This window comes from Cheilinus undulatus, linkage group 7 (assembly GCF_018320785.1).
Source record: "Cheilinus undulatus linkage group 7, ASM1832078v1, whole genome shotgun sequence".
Lineage (NCBI taxonomy): Eukaryota > Metazoa > Chordata > Actinopteri > Labriformes > Labridae > Cheilinus > Cheilinus undulatus.
The window spans coordinates 2,370,436-2,395,051 of NC_054871.1; the positions used below are offsets into that span (position 1 = coordinate 2,370,436).

Here is a 24,616-nt window from a genome sequence, read left to right on the forward strand (position 1 = left end):
TCAAAACATGAAAGTGAAATTGAAAAATAATGTTTTTTAAAGGCAAATATATTAGAAAGAAAGTCAAAGTCATGAGCGTAAAAGGTCAAAATATGAAATAAAATTTGTAATCATGAAACTAAAAGTCAAAATACGATTCAAAATTTATTATGAGTTTAAAAGGTCAAACTATGGGGTTATGAAGTCAAAGTTTGGAGTTGAAAATATGAGATAAAATACAAAATAATTGTTCAAAATATCACTTAAAAATTAGAAATATGAATCTTAAAGCTCAAAATATTATATAAGAAGTCAAAATTATGAGTTGAAATGCTCAAAGTATGAAATTAAAAGTCAAAATCCTAAGTTTGAGTCCTAAATGTGAGATGAAAAATTGAAAATATGAGATTTAAACATAAATTAATATCTTTTCCCACATTCCTGACTTCTTATCTAAATATTTTTGCTCCTTACTTTTTCAGATTTTGTGACTTAACAAGGAAATCTTAAATCATCAAGGATATGTTCACATTTTTATACTTGAGGAAATCTGCAGACCTCAGACTGATGGGCCAGTTAGAACATTGAGATTAACCTTTTATAGCCTTGAATTTTAAAAATCTAACTCAAGACTTTTAAGTCTTCTAGGATCTGCAGGAGCCCTGTTCTTTAACGTTTGAATCCTGTTCTCCAGGGAAGTAAGAAGTCTCAGACTCAGACACAGCCACACGACAATGCTAATTTGGTATCTGTCTTTAATCTTAGTCTTAAGACTAAACTGTTCATTAAGTCACATTTAAGTCATTTCTACCCTTTACTGTTTTAGTCGTAAGCTTCAGTTTACACCTTCTTCATAACGTATGTTATAATCAAACTGTGGGATGCATGATGTACAACAGCTATCAGCAAATAATAGCACAAAAAGTTGATTATCAGTAGGACTGGGAAATTAATCAACATTTAATTTCAACTGTAACATGTCCTGCTGCAGTTTTTCATATTGTAGAAGAAGCAATATTTCTGTGACATTAAATGTGTTTCAAATACCATGCAAAAATTCATGTGTCAGTCTTTTTAGAATAGTTTGCAAAAGATCTTACTTTCCCTATTCATGTATGTTTGTCTTATTGAAAATGAAATAAATAATAAAACTCTTACCTTCATACAGCAATTCTTTTGAATTTGCAATATGAGTCAAAATAATCGTAATTAGAAATTGATCAGAAATGTTCAGCCGTACTTTAATCTTAATAATACTGTGTTCATTACAATACAGGATCATTTACTGATGTTTGTTGAGAAATGCATAAGATGAGGGACTTAAATAATCACATATTAAATCACAATTATGGAGGGGGGGGGGTCCACAATAAAACTATTCACCAAATCGTTTAGTCCTAATTAAAAGTATGAGCAAATATGAACATTGCTGTCAATATTTACAACTGATAGATTAGCTTTCAAAATTGGCCTGTAGCGAAAGTAAATATCTGCCATACCAATGGGGTTGTAGAGTTTTAGGCTGTGCTCCGTTCCTTCAGTTTAAAATGTTTTTTAAGAACTGAAGTTTGTTTCTTTGTTTATGCTTAAGCTTTAAAGCAGTGTTACTCAACCCTGCTCAACCAAAGAGCCAAATTGTTGCTAAATACCTTTGCAAGAGCCACAATCTAAGTGGTGGAAAGGAGCAAAAATGGGTTAAAGTGGCAATAAAAATAAGGTAAAGTGGTGAAATGGTCAAAAAGCGGCAACGAAGTGGCAAAAATGGGTGAAAGTTGGCAAAAATGGGGAGAAAAAGTGTAAAGTGTTGCAAAAAATGAGTAAATAAAATGGGACAAACTGGCAAAAATGAGAAAAAACGGCATTCAATGGCAAAATGCAGCTTAAATGTGCAAGAAGCAGCAAAAAATTGCTAAAAGGGGGGAAAATTTGATACCAAAAAGCAAGATAAACAGCAAAAAATCGTAACCAAAAATGAGTAAAAGGTGGCAAAATTGGTAAAAAAAAAAAAAACAAAACAAAACAAAGAAAAAACACTAAGGCAATAAATGAGTGTAAAGAGACTAAAATGGACAAAAGCGGCAAAGAAAGGGCAAAAAAATTGGGTGAAAATTGGCAAAAATGGGAAGAAAAGGTGGCAAAATTGATTAAAAATGAGTTGCTGATGGCAAAATGGTCAAAAAACTGTAAAACTGTGGAAAAAAGTGAGTGAAAAGAGACTAAAATGGACAAAAGTGGCAAAAATTGGAAAAAAGTGGCATTCAATGGAAAAAGGCAGCTTAAATGGATGAGAAGGGGCAAAACATGGCAAATAAGTGGAAAAAATTGCAACAGCAAAAAGCAGGAATAAAAAAGAAAAACAAATGGTGAAAAGGGGCAAAAGAAGTGACAGACTTTGGCTTAAAAAGCTGTAAAAATAGATTAAAGTGGCAAAAAAGGGGGAAAATCACAAATAAGGGCAAAAGAAATACACAAACAAAAAAGTAAAGGTTGACAATTTAAACCAACTGTACAAGAGTGGGAAACAATGTACAATTTCTGAGGTTAAAGTTGACATCTTTGAAGGTTTTCTGAGAGAAAAATTATTTCAAATGAAGACATAAAAGAGCCACAAACCATCACAAAAAAGCCACGCATTGGGTATCACTGCTTTAAAGTATGTTTTAAGGACAGAAGAGTTAAGTCTGAACTACATTGCAATATTGGTATAGATATGGACCAAAATGCATGTGTAATACTGGGCATATTGGAAATCACACATCCCTACTTAAACTTGAGTAAAGCTTTATCAGAGATGCCCAGTACACTCCAGGTCATCACCGACATCGTTCACCAGTGTTTAGAATAAAAGCTGACAAAAAAGTGAGCTCAGTCTTTAAATAATCAGACGTTTTTGTTTAACTTTTGCGCCTTTTACTATTCTTGACGATAAATAATCAGAAAGAGAAGTAGAAATTGAAAAACTGAGGCCAATAATTATTCTCATGCATCTATTCTTGTTTTAAAAAATCAGATTTCTGCATCTTCAATGTGGACAAAACTTGATGCAAACCTTTGACTTGTTTCCTGTCATCTGTGAGAAACAGCAGCCAAACTCCTGCTCACTCACTGTTTCATTTGGACAAAAACATTGGCAACGCTTCAGCAGCAACACGTTGCCAGTGTGTTTGCACACCTCAGATCACAGGCAGGAGTTTGCCAGCGATTTCTAACTAATTCATCGCTCTACTGCACGCCTGTCTGATAAAATAGATGTTATAGTTACCAATACTATCTGATACTACAGATACTTTAAACAACTGATTACACAACTTTAAAACAGTTTCTACCAAACATTTTTGACACCCTGATGTTGAGAATAAGTCTGCTTGATAAATCAGCACAGTGCTGATGTCTTATAAAGGATTTAAAAATGCACAACAGGAATCAGTTTGGTGTCAGAAATCATGTAAAAGCTTTACATTTTATTTTAAAACTAACTTTGGCGCTCTATTCGTACTATATTCAACGGGCTACCATGATTAACCCAGAGAAACGTTAATTGGTTATCCATTTGTGACTCATCCTTTTGACCTGAGGATAAAATGTCATTTCTCCTGTTACTGAGCAACACATTACTCCACCATTAGAAGAGCTAACAGCTAACATGCTACACAAAACAGGAGAGATTACATCCAGAGCTGCAGAGATTAGAGCCTCCCTGAAAACACACCAGCTCTACCTTCAGTTTATAAAATCCTACACTGAAATTAACGTTTTTGGTTATAGTTAATGCGATTAATCTGTCACAGGCATTAACCTACAGCAGCTAGGAAGGCTAGAGTTAGCGGTAAGAATGACGTTAGCTGAATCAGATCAAAGCTAATAAAAACTCTACAGACACAGCCGGTCTCTAACCGTGTAACCATGGAAACCAGCAGGAAGATTTTATATCAAACCGATTCTGTCTCATCAAAAACGGGAGAGGAGTACCCACCTGTCGGCCCCATAGTTCAGGTAATTGAATGAAGGTTGGTTAGGTCCGTATGCTTAACTGTCACAGTGCGGTGCCGAGGAGAGGATTAAAAAGGAACTACAAATGAAGAACTACACTTCCGCTCATGATTTTCAAAATAAAGCTCTGAAGAAAAAAACGGTCCTATAAAACAAATCAAAATGAACAAAAATAACGTAAAATTTTAAAATAACATTTTGAATTGTATTTTTCAAAATTTACTATACAGTATACGTTTTAAAATAAATGAATAAATGTATAAATACCCTTTAAGGCAGTGTTAATTTCGTAAACTAAACTATGACTAAAAAAGTTCGCTGACAGCCTTTTTTCCATGACAAAGACTAACAAAAAAAGATCTGTGATTGCAAAAACTGAGAAAAACTAAGTTTAGTTTTCATCACGATGACTAAAACTAGACTAAAATGTAATGTAGTTTTCATCAGTCATTCAAAATCCATGATATTTCTCCACTGTGGGTAAATCTGTCAAAAAACAACACATCTGTATCTATTCTGCTTCTCTGCTGTAGAAAGCAGGGACCCCAGGTTTGGCAAGGTGCAGAGAACACACTACCATGATTTGGTACCAGATTTAAGCAAGAATAAAATGCTTGGACTGAAACTAGACTAAAAGGTTTTGAGTTTTCTTCGCCTAAAACTAGACTAAAACTAAAAAGGATGAAAATGACTAAAATGTGACTAAAACTAAAATGCATTTCATTTGAAGACTAAAATTGAAAATAGCTACCAAAATTAACACTTCTTTCAAGCCTGAAAACACAAATCATAGCCAGAAAAATTCTCATCTTTTGGAACTGAAATGTTTATTTCACTTTCCACTAAAATTAAATAAAATAAAATAAAATACAAATTTCAATAAAATTTAACATCTATATTTTTTTGTATCTCATCTGATACATTTGGTGTTTTGGTAACTGATAATCCACTTGAGGGAATTTTAATCATTTATGAGATTGTATTCAGAATTTTGTCAGTAATTTATTGATCATATTGATTAGACAGAGGTATCATGAAAGTATGTATCAAATATGATACAACAGGCTTCAAGGGGTTAACATAATTTTTAATATTATTGTTGTTATTATTATTATTTAACTGTGTATTTCAAATATTTTGACACACTTTATTTGAAGGGAAATACATAGGATGAACATGATGCAGCCATAATCATGACATGACTCACATACAGGACGCTTTATGAATGTTTACAAATCTGCAATTTAGTGTCATTTTGTCAAGTTATGTCACCTTTAATGCAAAGTTGGCATTGCTTGACCCTGTTTTGCTTCTTTGTACTGGAAGGTAAGGCTGTAGCCGGCTGTCTTTCCCTAACGTAAAGGCTGGAAACAATGTGGGGGAGCAGGGTAGGATCCATGTTCCTTAATGTGGCTCTCCAGGAAAGGAACAAAAACTGCAGGGCAATCAGACAGAATGCAAAGTACATAAAGAGCTTCTAGTCTTGATTTGGGATGTCCAGTGGTGGTGTGTGTAGAAGTAGGCATGCTTTTAATTCATCGCATTAAAGGGTACTGCATTAAATGACCGTAGGACACATAGGACAACATTCATAACTGCTCATAAAGCCTCCTTCCTGTCTGTGAAAATGTCAGTGTCACCTCAGTCTTATGCAAACCCCTTCATATAAGTGTTACCAAATATTCTCAATCTAAATAAATTTAATCGTATTATTGTTGGGGATTTATCATAGAAATCATCTTAATTAGTAAATTTACACAAGGTTTTGTATAATTCTTACAACATAGTTAAAAAGTTAAAATATGATAAGATTATAAAAGTAAATACATAGTAAATGAAAAAGTAATTTCAAGAAAATTAAACAGTTATGCAACTGCAAATGGTTCAAGGCTGGATGATATGGACCAAAAAGACAAGATAAGATATTCCTTTATTAGTCCCGAAAGGGGAAATTAAAAAAAAAAAAAAAAACTATTTTGATGTTTCTGAAATAAATGATGATCCACGATATAGATCTGGATATGTCTTCCTGTTAAGAAATAACATAATCAAAATCAGTTTTAAGACAAATCTACATGGACCAAATGTCAAACAGGCCCTTTTATCACCAACTTTAGAGTTTATGAAAAAATCCTGTGGCACAGTACCGAGTACCGAGTTCTAGCTGGGTGAGAGCGTGGTCTGGGGTGTTGGTGCAGCACATGACAGTGAAAAGTTTGCATTCATTACATCTTTATAAATACCATTATCATAAAGAATAAACAGGAGTGGCTCCAAAACTGGCCTGCTTTAACCCACCGTGCCAAATGCCATAGAAAGGTGATTAAAAAGGGCTGTAATATGCTATTTATTATCAATAAGAACATAATTTAAAACGAAGTTAGTTCAATTTCAACTATATCTTAAATGTTTATATTGCCAAGCACTCATTCATAGCCTGGTACCAATGCCAATTTTGTGAATGTTAATTTCTTTTTGTTCAATGATTAACTAGTAATTAGCTACCCATTCTCTACACTCATTCATTACTATGATAATTTTGTGCAAAGTTGTATTTCCACTCTGAAGTATTATCGTTTTAACCTGAAGTTGAGTTAGACTCATTTCCTGTATTGTCATGTTTTTTTACTGTTAGCTTGACACCGGATAAAACTACACTGTATCGTCGCCTTAGTATGACGCCATAACGTCGCGCCAAGCTAAGTAGTTAGCTGAGTACGGCTACGACTTCTGGAAGGTGCGGAGCTAACGCCAACTAACCGTCAGCGGGCTAATCTTTCCCTGAAGTACAGAGACAGCTGGTAAGAAATATACATTATAGTGTTATTCTTGTAGCTATTGAGTTTACCATTAAGGTTTATTGATGCTAGAATTTACGGGATGTGATTAGCGTAGCAGGCTAGCCGTTAGCATCGTGCCGTTGTGGGTTGGAGAACACGTCACACCGAAATCCGCCTGAAACCTCAACATTATATCTTCGCATCACCACTGAGCCATACTGCAGGTCTGTTAGGATAGAAAGAACGACTTTTCTGTAATTTTGAGAACCGGCTTTTAGTTCGGCATACTTTAACTACCCTCGTTTATTGTTAAATTAGAGTAATTATGAGGTTTATGAAAGGTATCAACTATTGCCGTGTTATTTTTGCTTTAGATTACCACACATGCTCGCTGCGACAAAAGTAAAAGCCGGTTATTTATTGTAAAGTAGTAACTTTTTATTCGGGAGACCCTAAACATGCCTAGTATTTACTGTTAGTACATTCACTATCATTATTTCGTTGTTTTATCTGGGGACTTTAAGGTAAGTATATGGCAGAAGGTCTTGTGGGTAAATTAAAATGTTAATTTGACATTTTTAGTGCCAGACACGTCTATAACATGCCTGATTTTTCTAGAAACAATCAGTTTAACTTCCAGACTATGAATTGTCACCCCAACGTGTGATATTACTGTCTAACGCCGATTATACAACGCAGCGTTAAACCAGCGGAGTTTTCAATGGAGATTCGTTTACATTTAATGTGGAAACAGATCAGACTGAAGTGAGAAGACAGGAGAGCATCTGTGCCCTGTGTTTTCACGTTTTGTGTCCGTGTTAGCAGGCTAGGCTGTTAGCAGCCGGCTAACTTTGTTAATAGAGAGTGACTTCATGTTAGCAGTGACCTCAGAGTGAATAAGCAGCTCTGTTATAACTCAGCCGTGACCCACTGCCGTTATCTGCTTACTATTGTTGTCAGGTTGTTCTATTTTTACACCAACATGGCTAGTGTTAGTATTACAGACATGTCGACTTATTTATAAGAGTTCCTAGAATATTCTACAAGCTATTGCTAAATGGGTTTAGGGGAGCTGTATGAAATACCAGTCTGTCTTCAACTTCACAGTATTGTCTCCTTAGGGCAGGTGTCAAACAAATCCGGCCCGTGGTGTAGTTGTACCCGGCCCACCAGATCATATTATATTTAAGGGTACACGATATTATCGGTCTGGTATCGGTATCGGCAGATATTAGCTTAAAAAAGCAAATATGGTATCAGCAGGTATCAAAATTTCTTACTTACACCCGATATTTTGCCTGTGTATTTCAGCATTTATCTTCTTAAAATTGTGTCCATATGTACTGATATATTAGTGGAGTTTTAGGCTGAACCAACAGACCTATGTCAGTTGAGGTCTTTTTCTTTATTTTTCTTCATTCTTTAAACTTGAAAGTGTTTTTTAAGGACTGAATTTAGTTTCTTTGGTCATGCTTAAACCTTAAAGTGTCCAAAAGGACTGAATTTTTTTCCAGAAAAGCATATTTCAGTATCTGTATTGGCTAAAATGAATCTGTAAATATCAGCATATCGGATATCGGCAAAAATCCAATATCGTGCATCCCTATTTATTGTAACTGGCCCACCAGTATGAGGTCTGCAGATTTTCTCCAGTACAAAAATGTGAACTTAACCTTGATGATTTACAGTATCCTAGATGAGTCATAAAAATTAAAAAGAGTAGAAATAATTTGATTAAAAGTCAGGAACGTGGAAAAGAAATTTGTTTTCATTTCATATTTTCAATGTTGTGTCTCACATTTATTACTCAAAGTTATGGTTTTAACTTTTTGTCTTATATTTTGACCTTTTAGAGTCATATGTTTTATTTTATCTCACATTTTGACCATTAAAAGCCATGATTTTGAATTTTGTCTCTTATTTTGAACTTTTCATCCCATAATTTTGACTTTTTCTCTTGTATTTTGACCTTTCAGATCAACAATTTTAAATTTTTAGCAATATTTTGACTAGGGCTGAATGATTTGGGAAAATAATCTAATTGTGATATTTTTCCCAATATTGCAATTGTGATTTGATATCTAATTATTTCTTAAGTTCCTCATCTTATGTATTTTCCAACAAACACAGGCAATGAATTATTCTATATTGTACTGCCAATACAATATTAGTCTAAATTAGGGCTTAGGTATTTTGGGAAAAAAAAAAAACCTATGTAATCGTGACGATTTTGACTCATATTGCAAAAAGGATATAAATTGTTGCATTGCAGGAAATGGTCATTTTTATGTCATTCTCATATATAATAAGAAAATGTACAAAAATTAAGCATAACTTGTAATGCATATCATCTCTGCTGCAAAAAGTTTTAAAGTGTTATTTTGATACAGATGTCAGGTTAAAGAATTATTGCAACTTATGCGATTTGAAAATTGCAGCAGGCCATATTGCGATTTAGTCTAATTTTTGATTAATTGCCCAGCCCTAATTTTGACTTTCAAAACTCATGATTTTGAATTTTATCTCCATATTTTGACCTTTTAAACTCATGATTTTTACTTTTTTCTTACATTTTGACATTTTCAACTCCCAACTTTGACTTTTATGTCTCATTTTTTTACTTTTACACCACACAATTTTGAATTTTGGCCCATATTTGACCTTTTAAACTCATGATTTTGACTTCTATCTCATATTTTCACCATCAAAAATTATGATATCAACTTTCTATCTCATATATTTGCCTTTTAAATACATTATTTTGACTTTAAATTCATGTTTTTACCTTTTGAACCAATAACTTTGGCTTTTTCATCTCAGATTTTGAGCCTTTGGACTCATCATGTTGACTTTTTAAATATCAAAATCATTTGTAATCAATGCTAAGCTTTTTACCCCCATAATTCATTTCTGGTGAAAACAAGGTTGAAAGTTATGGTTAAATCTTGACTCTGTTAGGCCTTTAGGTTAGACCCAAAGTCAGAATCTGGCCCCTGCTGTGACTGAGTTTGACACCCCTGCCTCAGGGAAATGTTCTTTGCAGCCCAGGAAAACCTCAGAAATAAGGAAACATGGTCACACTGACTCAGAATACAGATACAGGAAAAAGAAGTATAAGAATGCGTTGGAGAACAAATGAAAAGAGTGCTAAAAACCATCATCAGACATCAGCAGTGAAATATCAAATTCTTCATTTTTAAATTTAGTTGTGTAGTATGGAGATGCACAATAGTATTGTCATCATATTGGTATCAGCAAATATCCTAAAAAGTAAAACATCAGTATCAGAAGATAGGAACATTTCTGCAAACATATCAGCCATACATAGTGGTAAACGGATTATCGGCACGGCAGATTATTCAGGTCTCTAATTGGCGTTTGGCCAGTCAACATTTTATTTTACCAGTAATCGATAAAAAGAATCGATCAAAAATCATGCTACTTAGACTGCACCACAAGGTGAGTCTTCCCCTTTAATTTAATTTCACTCTCCCCAGTCTCTCAAAATGTCCTGCACACAACAAAATCTGATTGGCTAGTCACATGAGTACCAGCCAATCAGCATCTAAGCCTGGGTGCCACTGACACAGTGAGCATATGGAAATACTCCTTGTTCTCCTGCTGCTACTGTGCTGCGTCATGGCATTTCTCATGCTGATAGAGCCAGAGCTAAGATGTTGATTTCACATCATTTTTTTTATAAAGCAGTTTTTTTACATTTGACACATTAAGTACATTTTTCACACCATGATAAACGCATATTGGTTCCAAATATTGGTTATCAGTCTCATGAATGACCAGTAGTCAGTAACAGCCCTGAAAATACAATATTAGTGTATATTATATAGACCACGCTCTCTCCATAGGTGTGCGTTCTGGCATTTTTAGGGGGTGCCTTTGAAATGCCTTAAATTTAGCCAAAAATTATGATGAATATTGTAATCAGTCAGCACAAATAGTTAAGCTTAGACAGCTTCGCTGCCCTTTGCCTGAAATCAAGTCAGGGTCTGGGTCAGCAAAAGACTACCCTTGCGTTAGTAAGCAATTGGAAAGAACTGTGCAATTTTTTCAGTTCAGTATAAGCATTTTAATTGTTTGAAGGGAGTTTTTAGAGGTTTATTTTAATAATTAATTCCATCATTACATGTATCCCTCTCTGCAGTCACAGGGATGTAAGATGTTTGATTTTTATTGGTGCATTTTGACTGGAGTGACTTGAGATTATTCAATTCCTAAAGGGTGCCTTGACAGAAAAAGTTTTAGAAACACTGGTACATAATTATCTGCATTAAAATATCACCAAACTGTACAACTGTACTATCATGTAGGGCATGATATTCTTGTTTTATTGGTAATTGGGAGCTGAAATTGGAACTTCTTTAATTGCCTAGCACCAATGGTGATGATACATTGCATCTCTAAATTTCAACAGTGGTACTGGCACTGGCCCCTATTTTTACAATCAGTGCTTCTCTGAAACTCACATTATTTGTCTCAATGCAGCTGAAAAATATTGACATATATGGCAACCACCACTACCAAACTACTTTGGGCTAATGTAAACTTAAGGAGCTGTATCAGCTGGTTGACTTCTCTTCTTGTTTTCAGGGTCTCTCTCCTTAGTAACCACAGAGAGGTCTGAGCCTCCGTCACCATGACAGACAACAAGCGTCTCGCCTTCTCCATCATCCAGTTCCTCCACGATCAGCTGCGGTCAGGGAATCTGACCTCGGATGCTCAGGAGAGTCTGGAAGGTGAGTCCTCTTTAAAATACAGGATGTACACAGCAGGATTTGACATTTTGTAGTAAGGCTGTCACGATGACAGGATTTTAGATTTAGACTTACTGTCTTTTATTTGTTAGACTGAACTGTTTAACTTGTTGAGCAGGTTTCAGACTTTTAACTCTGTTAATTATCATGTTAATGTATTCCCCTAAATGAACACAAGTATTCTGTAATGAATGATCACATTGTGTAATTCAGTCATCCTTACTGTAGGATCTTTGTTTCATGGCTCCTTAGGAGGTTTTCGTTCCGCTCTGTTGGACAAAGGAAGTAAAAGCATGCTGATGACTTTTGTGCTCCTAAACCAGCTGCTGTACAAAAACCAGTGTCATCAGTATTCATTGATCTAATTGAGAGATGATCGGAATGAAACTGGACAGAGAGTTTGGCTCCATGTTTGATTCTTACTGCTTAAAATGCACAAAAAGTCAGATCTGGTACTGTTCATGCTTGCAGATTACACAAGAGGGAAACCTCTTACCTAACGAAACATCGAATTCTCTCATACCACATTTTCAACTGAAGTTTCTTTAAATGTCAAATAAATAATTTAAGCATATTAATTTGATGCTTTTCACCAAGTCACTGTTTGACTGAAGTTGCCTATATAAATAAACCTTATCAGACTTAGGGATCAGGGCTAAACCTTCATGAAGGGAACTCCCCAAACTGCCACAGCGCAGTGGTGGACTGTATATGCTGCTCTGGGAGTGTCCTCTGTTTGCCTTTTTTCCTGCGTGCCTCTAACGTGTGCTCGTCTTTCTGCAGTTGCTGTTCAGTGTTTGGAGACGGCGTTTGAAGTTTCCACCGACGACCAGAGCCTCGCCGTCCCAATGTCGTTACCGGAGATCTTCGCCTCAGCCACAGCAAAGGTAGACACCCTAACCCAGTGATCCGCAACGTGTGGCTTTGGAGCTCTTTTGTGATGATTTGTGGCTCTTCTATGTCTGAATTTGAAACATTCCTTCCATTTTTTCCACTTCTTTTTGACACTTTTATCCTACTTTTTTGCATTTTTTCCCCCTTTTTTGCCTTTCCACCACTTTTGCTCATTTAAGCTGCCTTTTGCAATTAAATGCCACCTATTTCCCATTTTGCCACTCTTTGATGGATTTTGCGCAGTTTCCCACCTTTTTGCTGATTATTGCCCATTTTAGTCACTTTTGGCTCATTTTTTGCCTCGGTTTTGCCAATTTTGGACAATTTTTGTCACCTGTAACCCATTTTTTTTAACCACTTCTCACACATTTTGCCACTTTCTGCTCTTTTTTGCCACTTTATCCTCCCATTTTTTTGCCGCTTCTTTTTGTGACTTTTAACTGTTTTTACACTTCTGTCCTGTTTTTGCAATTTTTTGCCCCTTTTTGCCACTTCTCATCCAGTTACGCTGCCTTTTGCAGTTAAATGCCATTTTTTTGCCCATTTTCCTGCCTTTTTTCAGATTTTTGGCCATTTTTCCTAAATTGTATTAGATTTTAGCCACTTTGTAACATTTTTTTGCCACCTTTAACTTTTTTTTGGTCACTTCCCACCCACTTACGCCACATTCTGCCCTTTTTCGCCACTTTTCTCACTGCCCTAACCAACGCACTTGTTTTGGATAAAGAAAAAGACTACCATTGTTTCTGCCTGAGGCATTTGGAGCTAGAGATGCTGCTGTGTTTTTAGCTGCCATCTTTCAGAAAGTATTTGACTTGTATTTCTATGTTTCAGCTTCCAGGAGAGTCACAGGTCAACAATAACTCCACTCAGAACACCCTCACGGAGGAACAGAGAGCCGAGGCTGAGACACTCAAAACTGAAGGTAAAGTGTCAAAGATGATGGTCAGAGAGCTCTTCTTCACTTAGAATTAGGACTGGAAGTCAATTAAAAAGAAATATGATCAGTTATGGGCTCTGTAATTAATTAATCACATGCTAATAATTTGAGGAAGATTGCATCACTGGTAGATTTAATAATAGTCATGAAACAGTCAGACAGTCAGCTTTTGTAACAGGAGAGGAAGAAACCAAGGACAGATTGTCCACTTATCTAGGATGGTGTTAATCTGTAGGATATGGATTTATCCTTTAAATTAAGAGCACAGGGAATTGGAACATGTGTTCCAGTTAAATAAACTCAGCTACTTTAACCACTTGTGTGATGGCATCAGAGAGCGATAATTCAGCATACATGTTTTAATCACATTTCCCTCCCTGTGATTAAAAAGATATAAATTAACAGAACATTTTGACAGGACTACTTAGAAAACAAACACATCATCAGAATTAAGGCTGGATGATTTGAGAAAATAATCTAGCAGAGATTTTTTACAATATTGCTATTGCAATTTCATTAACAATTATTTTTTAAGTTCCCCATTTTATCTCTTTTCAACAAACACGAGCAATAAATCATTTAGTGTTAAATCCAACACGATGAACAAGGGATGAACCATTTTAAAAAAGATAACTTATTGTGATTATTTTACCTCGTATTGCAAATGTTGTATTAAAGGGAATGATTCTTTTAAATGCCTTTTTAGATTTGATTATGATAAAGGTACACAAAAACAGAAACAGTTATTTTCTGAATCATCTAAACTTAAAACAAAAAGTAAGGAAATTTGTGTTTGGTGTATTATTTCTTTGTTGTAACAATGCTTCTTGGCAATAAATCTTATACAGTTGGAAAGTCTGTTTATTACCCTTTTAAATGATGCCACATTTGTAAGGATCATGTATTTGTGGGATGAGCAGCAGAGCTGAGTATGTGGGTAGCGTCCATGAAAAATGTGCCAAATCTTCTCAGCCAACATTGTTACAACAAAGACATAAAGTACCAAACACAAATTTCCTTACTTTTTGTTTTAAGGTCATAAAGACACTTGAATGTTTGCCCAGTGTGTAGAGCAGAACATCTCTGCTGCTGCTTAATTAGTATTCAGCTGGTATTTTGATGCATTTCAGGTAGCAGAAATATTGCACCGTCTGGGATTTGAAAATTGTAGCTGGCCATATTACAATATAATTGAGTTTTTTATTAATTGCCTGGACCTAAATTATCTGTTTCTGTTTCTTTCTAAAGAATGTCTGCTGCTGTATTTTGTCTTAATTCAGGAAATGACCAAATGAAAGTGGAGAACTTCGCGGCCGCAGTCGAGTTTTACTCAAAGGCCATCGCCATCAACCCTCAGAACGCCGTCTACTACTGCAACAGGTTGGTGAGGAAAGGGATGGCTCCATGAATCCTTAAAAAATTAAGTTCTGCACAATTTCTTGTACTAAATCACTGACATCTTTATGCTGCTGAAGCATTGCATTCAGTTTTACATGCAGTGTAGAGACGCAGTGATTGTGAAAATTAGGCCTGATACCGATGTTTAAAATCAAATTTAGCCAATACTGATACCCGTGTTTTTTAAAATACTTTATCTGGTGCAGTACTCCCTTTGTGTGTTGACGTTTGTCCCACATTTGATCATGAAATGATACCAGTTTGTCCTAAGGGTCACCTTTCTGCCCTCTGTTTTTAAAAATCTGTTTCAGCATTTAGACCTACCAGATGCCAAGATGGAATTGACTGGACACGACAGATAAACATTGCTAGCTGATAACTGTTAACACCACATCATATGACCAATGACTGATGTTGGTAACGGGGCCAATATCGGCCGATACTAGTGCCACAGGATTTAGTAGTAATGTGAGGTTGTGATCATACTCAGCAATATTGAAATTTGTATTATAACATAAACCATAAATGGCATCATGAGTCTGTTCACCTGTTTATAAGTGAAAATGCAGAGTAATGATAGTTTAGATAGATAGCTGATAACTTAGAAGTATGTAACTCTCAACTCAAAATATACAAATATTCAGCAGAATAAAAGACAATACAAAATCTGAAGTTTTCACAGTACTTCTTTAAATTAGGGGTGCACCGATCGATAGGCCAAAATCGGTATCGGTGCCGATTTCCTTAATTTTAGGAGATCTGTGTTCAGCCGATCCTTGTAAAGAAGATCGGTGAATAAGATCGGTTTCATATGCCTCTACCCACTAAAATGTGAAAAATGAAAGACTAAAGGAACTGATATAATTTAGTAGTTTAGACAGCAGTGCTTTAAACTTCTCATTTATATTTGAGAGAACTACCTCATGTGCAGTTAAAACAACAATTTTGTATTGTTTCACGGGTACTGTTCAATGTTATTCAGTAAAATAAGATTGGAACATTACAGGTGGATGCTGTCAGTTATAAAAAAAAATCAGTATCGGCCAAAATCGGAATCGGCAGGTCAGGCTTTTTAAAGATCAGTGATTGGTGATCGGCCAGAAAATTGCAATCAGTGCACCCCTTCTTTAAATGTATATTTTTCAAAATAAAAGTACTGCTACAAAGTGCATTAGTGGCACTGTTGTAAACCCTTAAGGTACTACTTAATGCAAAAAATAATTGCAGTCTTGCAGGATTGCTATTAGGTTTTTGTGCTGCACTGGCTGATACCAAGGTTATAATAGTTTGGTTTTTTCATTAGTTTTTATTTTTATTTTGTTTACACTCTCTGTTCCCGATTTCAGCTCAGTTTTTTTTTTTGTTTTTCCTGCTGGTTTGTTAGTGTAGTTTAGTTTTTATTTTGCAAAAATGCTTTGTTTTACTTTAGTTTTTATTAGTTTTAGTGTTAGTTTTAGTTTTTTTATGGATGGATGTCAGGGCTGAGTGAGCGTCATACATTTTTTAAAACATATTCTAACAGGCTACTCTCCCCTTTTATTTTATTTACTTAATGATGATGTTTGAATACAACTCCAGACATAAAACTACCGCTGTGTGGAGTCTTAACCAATCAGATCAGGCCATTTTGCTCTCCCCAGACTTGTGTGTAGGTGCCAGTCAGTCTGGTTGTGTCAAAGACTAAAACTAAGGATATTTTGTCACCATTTTTATTTTATTTTAGTTTTGTAAGGGCACTATACAGTTTTAGTTAGTTTTCTTTTTTTGGTTAAGCTTAGTTTTTATTTAGTTTCAGTTAACTAAAATGATTTTTGGATTTTAGTTTTAGTTATTTAGTTTTAGTTTGTGGTCAGTGTACTTTCTGGCAGATTGATTTCCTGGTTGAAACCAGACTGAAAAAAACGGGAGAAACTCACATCATTCCAATTTTTTTTGTTTTTGACCAAACATGGAAAAAATGAAAAAAACAAGCCGTTTTCCCTTTTTTTTTCATTTTAGTCACAAAAACGGAAAAATTAATAACAACATTTTTAAAAAATGGGGTTTCAATTTTAGTTTGTTTCGATTCTATTATTTTGTTTTCTTCATTTAATGGATATAATGGAGGTAATAAAAGGTAATTAAATAACAATCCATTAAATTGCCAGTACATTAACAATTATTTATCATACATTGTATAAAGAGCATTTTGGCCTATTATAATACTGCAAAACACAATGGATGGCCCTTTTTCAACATGAAGGCTTTTATTTTGAAATGCTCACCTTTCCCAATGGTCACATGACTTCCTTTTCCTCAAGAACTCCAATAAATGAAGAAAACAAAAAAATGCACTTGGAAAAAAAAAATTGGTCCCCATTTTTAAAAATGTTGTCATTTGTTTTTCCATTTTTATGACCAAAATAAAAACCGGAAAAACGGCTTGTTTTTCCATTTTTTCATTTTCAGTCAAGAACGGAAAAACGGAATAACAGCTCATTTTTTTTTTTTTTTGTTTTTTTGTTTTTTTTTTTTTGTTTTTTCCATTTTTGGTCAAAAACGTAAAAAACTGAATAATGAGAGTTTCTCCTGTTATTCCAGTCTGGTTTCAACCAGGAAATGGATCTGTCAGAAAATACACTGACCGATAGCTACAACAACCTTGGCCAATACCGATGTGAAACGGATGCATGTGTGCATCGCAGCCCTCATGAAATCTATTTTATAATATTTAATAGTTTATTGATGTTGTGTATTTTTGTTCCCAAGCATGGTTTGTTGTATGAGATATTTTTATACTTACTGTGAAGGTTTGTCTGGCACCTCAGGGATGCAATCCTAGTGTTTCTGTATTAGGTTGATTTATTTTGCTTCCTAAAAAGGGGATCAGCCCATTTAAACAGTGATGTCTGCATTAAAAGAAAAGAATTAGATCTATCATATAAAGAGCCTCAAAGAGGTTTTAGTGATTCAAGTGTCATTAACGTTTGATTTTGCTGGAATCATTTTAAAGTTTATTGTTCTGGCATCATGTCTGTCCTAACACCCACACCCCTCCAGTATTTATCGGGTGGTTTCATCTCTCTCCAGCGACACTCCTCTAAATATTATCTACACGTCCAGCTTTCTCTGTGACTCAGATCTCAGTATTCAAATGTGAACTCCAGCAGATAACACAGAACAGTCACAAGTGGTGAGAATGATCTGGTGTGTTTGTGAGAGACACAAAGCTCTTTGATATCAGTTTTAAAACATTTCCAACATCTTAAACAGCTGATTTCTCTTGAACTGAAGTCAAAGATGAAGAGTTTACTGTGTTTGTTGTAGGGCTGCAGCGTACAGTAAACTGGGGAACTATGCCGGAGCGGTGCAGGACTGTGAACGGGCCATAAGCATCGACCCAAACTACAGCAAAGCCTACGGGAGGATGGGGTAAGAAACCAGCTCAGACGTTTCATCAGAGCTGCTCAGTCTTTCTACATGAAGTCACCGTTTTCTTGCTTTTTTACTTGTGAAAACAGCAGGTTTATTGTTTTGACAGCTACTAGAGGGCTGGAGAGGTCAGGGGTAAAGAGCAATGAGTGGAAAATGCCTGCCTTAGATAATCAAAATTGTGTAACTTTGTTAAAAGCTGTTGGTGTGTTATCTACTCAAGTAGGGCTGTTTGTGATGTTTTTACCCCATTAATCACTCTACCAAAAAAGATTAGCTAGTATCATAAAGATCATTTCACACAGCAAACCGTTCTCTTGATCCATGAATTGTGTGACACAGATGAAGGAAAAGGGGGTATATATTTATATTTGAACAAGCTCTGTATCTTCGTCTTGTTTCTGGTTTGAGTCGTGATGTGTTCACTGTCCTCTCCTTGATTCCAGTTTGGCTCTGGCCAGCCTCAACAAACACACAGAAGCAGCGAGCTACTATAAGAAAGCTCTGGAGCTCGACCCCGACAACGACACTTACAAAACCAACCTGAAGATCGCAGAGGAGAAGATGGAGACGTCCAGTCCAGTAAGAGCAGGGCAGCTGGAGTGCGAGGCTTACTGCTGCGGTTATGGGTCTGTGCTGATCTCTCTTTCTCTCTCTCTCTCTCTCCCTCACAGACAGCGGGGATGGGAGGAGTCGACCTGGCCGGTCTGCTCAGTAACCCCGGTTTCATGAACATGGTGAGATCACAGATTGTTTCCTCTGCAGACCTAAACATGTCTGCTTTCACCTAGAGGAGTTATCATGCGGACAGCAGTGGTAGACAGAGAAGGAATAAATGAACAGCTATGAAGGGATTTAAAGTGAACAGGACATGGTATCAAACCATCGCCTCGCTTCAACTTCAAGGGAATTGAACTAAGATGACAGTGAAATACATGAACTGTTCTTTTAATGATAATAGAAGTAAGGATGATGTGAACAGATGAAGCCGCTGTAGACAGGCAGATCCACAGCAGCAAACCTTCGATATCCATGATAACAGGAACAAAATCAGCCATGTAAACTGATCACTGTAAAGCCAGCATAAGCAGAAATAATGGCAATAAAGAGAAAAATGTATTTAAATTTATAAAAGTAGTCCATGATGGTTGTTCTGAGACAGACTCACAGCTCTCTGCTACCTTACTGAGGAGAGTTTTAAATCAAACCAGCACTCCACGAGGTTTATTTACTTATCTGTTTTCTCTATATTGAACAATGTCCTAATGAAGGACAAAAGTTGTTGAAAATTGGTGCTTTAATGTCCTAATATCTGTCCCTCTGTGTTTCTGCAGGCGTCCTCTCTGATGAATAATCCTCAGGTTCAGCAGCTGTAAGTCCACTTTAGTTTCTCTCTGCTTTTCAGCATTTCTCCCTCACTGGTTCCTTGATAAAAACTTCTTGCCTCCTCTGTGTGATCCCTTAGGATGTCGGGGATGATGTCAGGGGCGTATGGCGGGATGGGAGGAGGCGCAGCAGCAGCAGCTCCTGGAGCCGCAGGAGCCGCAGGAGGAGCTGGAGCCACAGGACCTGCTGGAGCTGCTGGACCTGGAGATTTATCAGGACTGATCCAGGCGTATGTACCCGAGCAGTTTCAGATGTTTATGTCAGCCATCTTTTTAAAATACTGCAATGTAATGTTTTTTTTTTTTTACTGTTTGTTTTTGTTGCAGAGGTCAGCAGTTTGCTCAGCAGATGCAGCAGCAGAATCCTGAACTTATTGAACAGCTGAGGAGTCAAATCCGCAACCGAATGCCCAGCTCGGGGAACGAGGAACAGCCATGACAGTCAGTATGGTAAATACATTTTTGCCTCAGACTTACCTGCATATACAGGCCACTCACAAAATATTCAGACCCCCTACACTCGTTCTCAGTTGTATGTTACAGCCTGATGCAACAGCTGTTTCAATTCATTTTTCTCTCATTGTTCTACACTCAGTACCCCATCATGACTGAGTGACAACTGAGTTTACACAATAAGCGTTGTACACTTGGACTGGGGGATTTTTCTACCATTCTTCTTTGCAAATCCTCTCAAACTCAATCAGGTCGGATAGGGAACGTTAATGGACAGCCATTTTCAGGTTTCTTCAAGTCAGGGCTCTTGCAAGGCCCCTGTAGGACATTCAGAGAGTCCTCCTTAATCCAGTCCTGTATAGTCTTGGCTGTGGTCTTGGGGTCATCGTCATGTTGGAAGGTGAACCTTCAGCCCAGACTCCTGAGGAACAGGTTTTCATTGAGGATACTGGATCGCTGTACTTTGCTCCATTCAGCTTTCCCTCAACTCTGACCAGTCTCCCAGTACCTGCTGCTGAGAAACACCCCCACAGCATGATGCTGTCACCACCATGCTTCACTGTTGGGATGGTATTGGTCAGGTGATGAGCAGTGCCTGTTTCCTTCAGACATAACATTTAGAGATCATTCAGTTCATTCTTGGTTTCTCCAGAACAGAGTCTGGTTTCTCACAGTCTCAGGGTCCTTCAGGGGCTTTTTTTTTTTTTTTTGCAAACTCCAAGCAGGCTTTCATATATTTTACACTGAGGAGAGGATTCTGTCTAGCCACGTCTCCATAAAGCCCTGCTGTGGGTTGCACCAGCTGTACGTAAGTTCAGACGTAGCCTAGTTTGAACGCATGTTCTTACTTACAACAGAATTTACGCTCTCCTAACATTTAAGGTGTTGCACCAGCTGTGATAGTTTCAACATAGGTTTAAGTGATAACTTAAATCTTACACCTACCCCCTACTAAGTGTAAAATCCTTCATAGAATATGGCTGCCATGGTGATACCTCTAAAAGACGTGACAACCCAGAGGGTGGCGAGGAGTTGAGGATTTTACTGGCAATGTGGAGTCAGCACTGCGTTCTCCATGATCAATAACACTGTTGTTTTCCATGAGTGGAGATCATTTCCTCCGTCCACTGTTAACGATTTTACCACTCGATGTCAGTGTTATTATTTTATACTGGCTTTAGGTTTAGGCAAAAGTTTTCGCAAAACTCACATATGCAAAATGCCTTGTCATATTTTTCATTCACACTGGATGCAGTTGGAGAATTAACAGCAGGTGGCATATGTTATTTTTAGCTGTTAGCATCTGTAGCAAACACGGGGTTAAAAAAGGCTTTAAAGTGATGGTTAAAGTGAGAGAAAATGTCATAGCTGTGACAATATTTTGGTTAGTTTGGACGTAAATCTCTACTAGTTAAGATCAACCTTAAGTCTCTGGGGTGCAACTGAACAATGACACAACTTAAGTTAGAACTGAACTAGTTTCAACGTAGAGTTTAGTGTGGACTTTACACCAGAACTAAGGCAGAACTTAAGCATAGCTGGTGCAACAGGCTGCAGATCAGCTCCTCTCTCACTAAGGTCCTTCTCCCCCCATGGTGACCAGCTCTGGAAGAGTCCTGGTTGGGCCAAATTTCTCCCATGTGAGGATTATGGAGACCACTGTTCTCTTTGGAATCATCAGAGCAGCAGAAATGTTTCTGTAGCCTTCCCCAGATCTGTGCCTGTCAACAATCCTGCCTCTGACCTCATGGCTTGGTTTCTGCTCTGATGTCATTGTCAGCTGTGAGGCCTTCTATAGAGAGGTGTGTGCGTTTCCGAATCATGTCCAATCAGGTTAATTTAGCACAGGTGGACTCCAAGATGTAGAAACATCCCAGCAAAGACCAGAGAAATGGGGGGAACCTGAGTTACATTTACGGAGGTGTTGGAAAGAGTCTGAATACTTATGTCAGTGTGATATATATATTTCTTTTTTTTTCAAATACATTTTTAAAAATTCTGATTTTACTTTGTCATGATGGGGTACTGATTGTGGATTAATGGGAGAAAAATCAACAACAGTGGATAACATTTCACCTAAGACAGCTGCTTACATCAGCAGATCGACCCACTATCTGTAGAGGTCTAATGTTGCTTAGAGGAGACCCTTCTTTGATTTTGGTTGTGTCAAGTCCTCTGTATCTGACTGTCTCATCTTTTATATTCTTGTTTCTCACTCATAAATGTCCGTCTCTGTTCCAGGTTGGATAGGCGTGTGTGCGTGCGAAGGAGAACAGCTGATTTGGATCATTTATAACCCGAAGGACTTTAAAGTTTTTTTGTTCCATCACTGAATATTTTCCTGCACGAGAGAATGAGGTGCCGACGCCACGATCAGGAGCCACGTCACCAAAAAACAACGGCCTCTCCATGCGGCTCTGTGTGGTTTTTAGGAGGAACAGTTTGAAGTAGCACGTTAATATCAGACAGATAAATTCTAATAATAAAACATGGACCTATCATGTTCAACAGTTTGGAACACAGGCTTGAAATTTCTTCTTCAAACTACACAGTGAAACTTTAAATGTTTGTTCAGAACCCTGTTTATGATATCTGAGGAGTGTGTGAGAGCGTGAGTGAAAGAGTGTGTGACAATGTGTGAATCTGGGTAGGTTTAGAGAGAGAGAAAGCTGTTCAAACAGTCTTGAAATTAAAAGAGCATCTCAACATTTTACACATTCCTGTCTGGGGTTTGTTGATTTAATGGCTTTATTCTCATGAGAGAAAGATGTGTAGTGTTTGATTCATTCATATGTTTTCAGGACTTAACCGGGGTCAGGTTTTGGGGACAGCATGCTGATCAGAAGGTCCTCTCCATGGTGACATTTCCTTACTCCTCCTGGGGGATACCCTGGCATTCCCAAGCCTGAAGGGCTGTATTATCCTTCCATCGGTTTCCGGGTCTACCCTGGCCATTCCTGGACCCCCTCCAAAGGAAGCCCACTTCACCTGGCTCCATTTAGTCTGTAGGAGCAGTGGCTCTACTCAGAGCTCCTCATACCATTTCTACAGCCTGCATTCATAATCTTCTTTCAGTCGTGCCCAAAGATCATGACCAGTGAAGTTTAGTACATGATTCTTTGGTTAATTGAAAGATTTGCCTTTTGTCTCATCTCTGTCTGAACCATGACAGACCCAGGCTTTGTGAACCAGCTCAGTGAAGACCCCTGACATACAGAAGAGGACCTCTGGGATTTAAGTTACTTTCTTAAAATGGGAGGATTTGCTCTGAAGTTTTATGGAAAATTTAGGGAATTTGTTTGGATAAAATTTGGAGGGGGAATATGTTTGTATATTTTGGCAAGTTTCTTCTGAAGGTTTGAGAGAAATTTGCTCTGATTTTTTTGGGCTGTTTTTACAGAAATTTTGGAAATTTGTTTTAACTTTAGGGAGAATTAGTATGGAAATGACCTTGCATTTTCATGGAACTTTGGGAAGATTACCTGCAGATTCTTGGGAACTTCTGAAATTTTTTTGGGAGGTTTCTACAAAATTTCATGATTTCTTATGGAGATTCAGAGAGCTTGAGTGTTTGGATTTTTCCATCATTTTTGTGGAATTTGGAAATTATTTGGAACATGATGAGACATCTTACATTTGCTCGGAAATTCTCATGGGATTTTTGTGACATTTTAACTTGATTGTTTAGGCTTTAGAATTAATTTTCACTGAAACATTTGCTGAATATTTGAGGAAAATGGGGGGCTCTTGTATGGGATACTTCAAAAAATATGAAAGAGTTTACACAGAAATTGAAGGTAATTTCATTTTATGAATGAATGAATGAATGAAACTTCTATTGCCTCAAGGGAATTTGCCTTACACCAAGAGCATAAAAAACATAAAAGACAAACATCAAGGGGACAGCACATAAACAAATTAAAACAAGTGAAATACATCACTAAAACCATCCAAAAGTATCACTAGAATGAGACATCATATGCAACATGTAAAGAATTTTAAGCAAGGGGTTGAATAAAGTGCAAAGTTCATCTACTGTCAGCTTGTTGAGCAGCTGAACTCTCTGCGGTACAAATGATGTGATTCCTCTTTCTGTTCTGATCCTGAGCCTTCTGTGCTGTTATTATTCTGTGCTGTTATTTTCTGCAGAGACGGGACCTTCAGGAGATTTGCAGGTGTCATTTTGGTAAAAAATAACTCCTGCTCAAAGTCAAGGCTAAGCTTTTAAGCTGATCAGGTCCTACTCATTATAAATAAGAGGGAGAAACTAAAAATGCATTCAAAACAAAAGCTCAGGTCTTAGGATGTTAAGGTGTTGTAGTATGCAGTATATACATGTATCAGCATGTAATATGAATAAAGACGGATGTTTCTTTATAACACGTGTGTCAAACTCAAGGCCTGGGGGCAAAATCTGACCCATGGTACAGTTAGACCCGGCCCACTACATCATATCCTATTCTTACTATAACTGGCCCTAAAATATGAGGTCTGCAGATTTCCTCCTGTATTAAAGTGTAAACTTAACCATGATGATATCAAATGTCCTGAAAAAAATAAAGAATAAAAATAATTAGAAAAAAATAAAGATGGGAAAAGAAATGTATTTGTGTT

At 36.8% G+C, this 24,616-nt stretch overlaps 2 protein-coding genes across 3 annotated transcripts in view; one reads left to right on the forward strand and one right to left on the reverse strand.

The window, feature by feature from the left end:
- Nucleotides 1–4,045, reverse strand: part of thop1 (thimet oligopeptidase 1) — a 34,466-nt gene extending 30,421 nt beyond the window's left edge. The window contains exon 1 of the mRNA XM_041790454.1: nucleotides 3,953–4,045. Within this exon, the coding sequence (XP_041646388.1) occupies nucleotides 3,953–3,965 (13 nt within the window). The 5' untranslated portion in view covers nucleotides 3,966–4,045. The remainder of the gene's footprint in view (nucleotides 1–3,952) is intronic.
- A 2,588-nt stretch (nucleotides 4,046–6,633) lies between these two features.
- sgta (small glutamine rich tetratricopeptide repeat co-chaperone alpha) lies at nucleotides 6,634–22,715 on the forward strand. 2 transcript variants are annotated; one of them, XM_041791968.1, is made up of 12 exons: nucleotides 6,634–6,770; nucleotides 11,358–11,503; nucleotides 12,305–12,408; nucleotides 13,250–13,340; nucleotides 14,636–14,735; nucleotides 18,060–18,164; nucleotides 18,611–18,746; nucleotides 18,839–18,901; nucleotides 19,499–19,536; nucleotides 19,630–19,779; nucleotides 19,877–19,999; nucleotides 22,244–22,715. In XM_041791968.1, exons 2-11 carry the CDS (start codon nucleotides 11,404–11,406, stop codon nucleotides 19,986–19,988), a joined length of 999 nt encoding a protein of 332 aa, XP_041647902.1. In that variant the 5' UTR covers nucleotides 6,634–6,770; nucleotides 11,358–11,403; the 3' UTR covers nucleotides 19,989–19,999; nucleotides 22,244–22,715. The 2 variants fall into 2 exon arrangements, with proteins under 2 accessions (XP_041647902.1, XP_041647903.1); XM_041791969.1 differs by having other exon boundaries at nucleotides 19,877–19,990.
- Nucleotides 22,716–24,616: the final 1,901 nt, after the last annotated feature.